This window comes from Idiotropiscis lumnitzeri, chromosome 10 (assembly GCF_059441095.1).
Source record: "Idiotropiscis lumnitzeri isolate Australia: NSW breed Sydney's pygmy pipehorse chromosome 10, RoL_Ilum_1.0, whole genome shotgun sequence".
NCBI lineage: Eukaryota > Metazoa > Chordata > Actinopteri > Syngnathiformes > Syngnathidae > Idiotropiscis > Idiotropiscis lumnitzeri.
The window spans coordinates 22,981,684-22,983,417 of NC_142400.1; the positions used below are offsets into that span (position 1 = coordinate 22,981,684).

The 1,734-nt window shown below is 38.4% G+C and overlaps 1 protein-coding gene across 1 annotated transcript in view; it reads right to left on the bottom strand.

Moving 5' to 3' along the window:
- Nucleotides 1-1,263, bottom strand: part of LOC148329676 (protein O-linked-mannose beta-1,4-N-acetylglucosaminyltransferase 2-like) — a 2,181-nt gene extending 918 nt beyond the window's left edge. Inside the window, exon 1 of the mRNA XM_088305774.1 lies at nt 1-1,263. This exon is cut by the window's left edge and continues 918 nt beyond it. Within this exon, the coding sequence (XP_088161900.1) occupies nt 1-1,167 (1,167 nt within the window). The 5' untranslated portion in view covers nt 1,168-1,263.
- Nucleotides 1,264-1,734: the final 471 nt, after the last annotated feature.

Below are 1,734 nucleotides of genomic sequence, written 5' to 3' on the forward strand. Positions count from 1 at the left end.
AAGGGTTTTGTATGGAGCATACTGATCTGGGTTTATAGCAAAGGGAAAAAGTTCAACCACAATAGCTCCTCTGGGGAGAAAAAGTGAGGTGATAAGCTGGGCTCCATGCATGCTCACTAACATTGAAGCACCACTGATAACCTGGATAATGCTGGGAAAAGACTGTTCCTCCAAAGAAACTTTAAAGACTTTCATATTGAACTCCTGAGCGAGTGCAATGATCAACTCTGCTTCATTTATTATTAGCCTTGTTGTTAAACGACTGAACACAACTATGTAATCATCTTTCTTGTTTTCATCTCCATCATTACCAGCATTCTTCTCCACATCTGCAATTCCTGTGATGTTCATTTTTACCATAAAAGCTTTAGAAAACTGTCGAATTTCATTTCCTGAGACCAAAATGTTAGGCTTTGGCCCTTGCGGCTGAACAAACCCATATTGATACCAAGTTGTCATCTTGGACACCCCAACATAAGATTTAGTAAAACAAATTAGTTTTCCAAAGTCTTTCAGTTGTTCTTTGAGAAGTGGCTGCTTTCTGCTTAAAAGTCTGTAGAGGTCGAAGTGTGGACCTTCACCCCAACCTTCCATGAACATCAAACGTGCTTTCTCATCCAGGTCTGAATAAAGTTTCATAGTATAGAAAGCTGGTATCAGGTCATCGTGAAATACATGCATTATGTTGTCAGGATTAAACCTGTTAAAAATCAATGTCACATCTGGTACAAACACAGGCTTGGACAAGATCTTCAAAGCAGCAGTAGGAAGCTCTAAAAAATTGAAATACTGGGTATTGTGGTCATCTACTGAGGACATGTCAAGCAAAGCAGGTTGGAATCGTCTGGAACCCAAGTTTGGCAACATAAAGGAAGCATTTGAATGAAAGAATACAAACTCCTCTCCCTCTGTACAGTAGCATAGGTAATCAAAGCGGCAGATGCGATCAGTGTGCATTTTGCTGCTGCACATCATGCGGGTGCCATGATGTAGTGCCTGTAGGGCAAGATGATAGTCTGGTTGCGCATCTGTAAATTCTTGGGACCTCTGTGTCATGTGCAATTCTTCCTCTAGCATGGTAGCATGTTCTGTTAACTTGGAGTATTCCCAAAGTAAAGCTGCAACCACAGAGACAAGCAGTCCATTAAAAAGTAAACCAAAACTCATTCTGCGGCTGACCACTGAAGTGTGTATCGTTGCTGTTGTTGAAGACCCTTCGTCTCAGAATGAGACAAACATCTGCTGACAAAAAGAGAAGACATGCAAGGGATGGGGAAGAGATAGGAGTCGGTGATGAGATGAGAGAGGAAAAGTGTTTTAAGTACGTAAGATTAAAAGCAAAACATGTAAGATAGAAAACACGAAAAAGTGTTGCAGGAGTTATAATTCGCGTTTGCAATATGATTTTTCAAAGATTAGCAGTGTTCCTCATATTTATACTGCGATATAAAAGGGATGTAACAATAATGGCAATATTGCGATCGTCGTCATGTCACAATGTTAAAACCAGCATTAAGTGGTACAGATGATGGATATATATATATATATATATATATATATATATATATATATATATATATATATATATATATATATATATATATATATATATATGCGTGTGTACGTGTGTATGTGTATATTATTTCTCCAGCCATGGTGTCAAAAATTATGGAATTAGAAGGGTTATTTATTTAAGTCGGACTAAGCAGGACTTCACTGAAGGCCTTGGTGTGA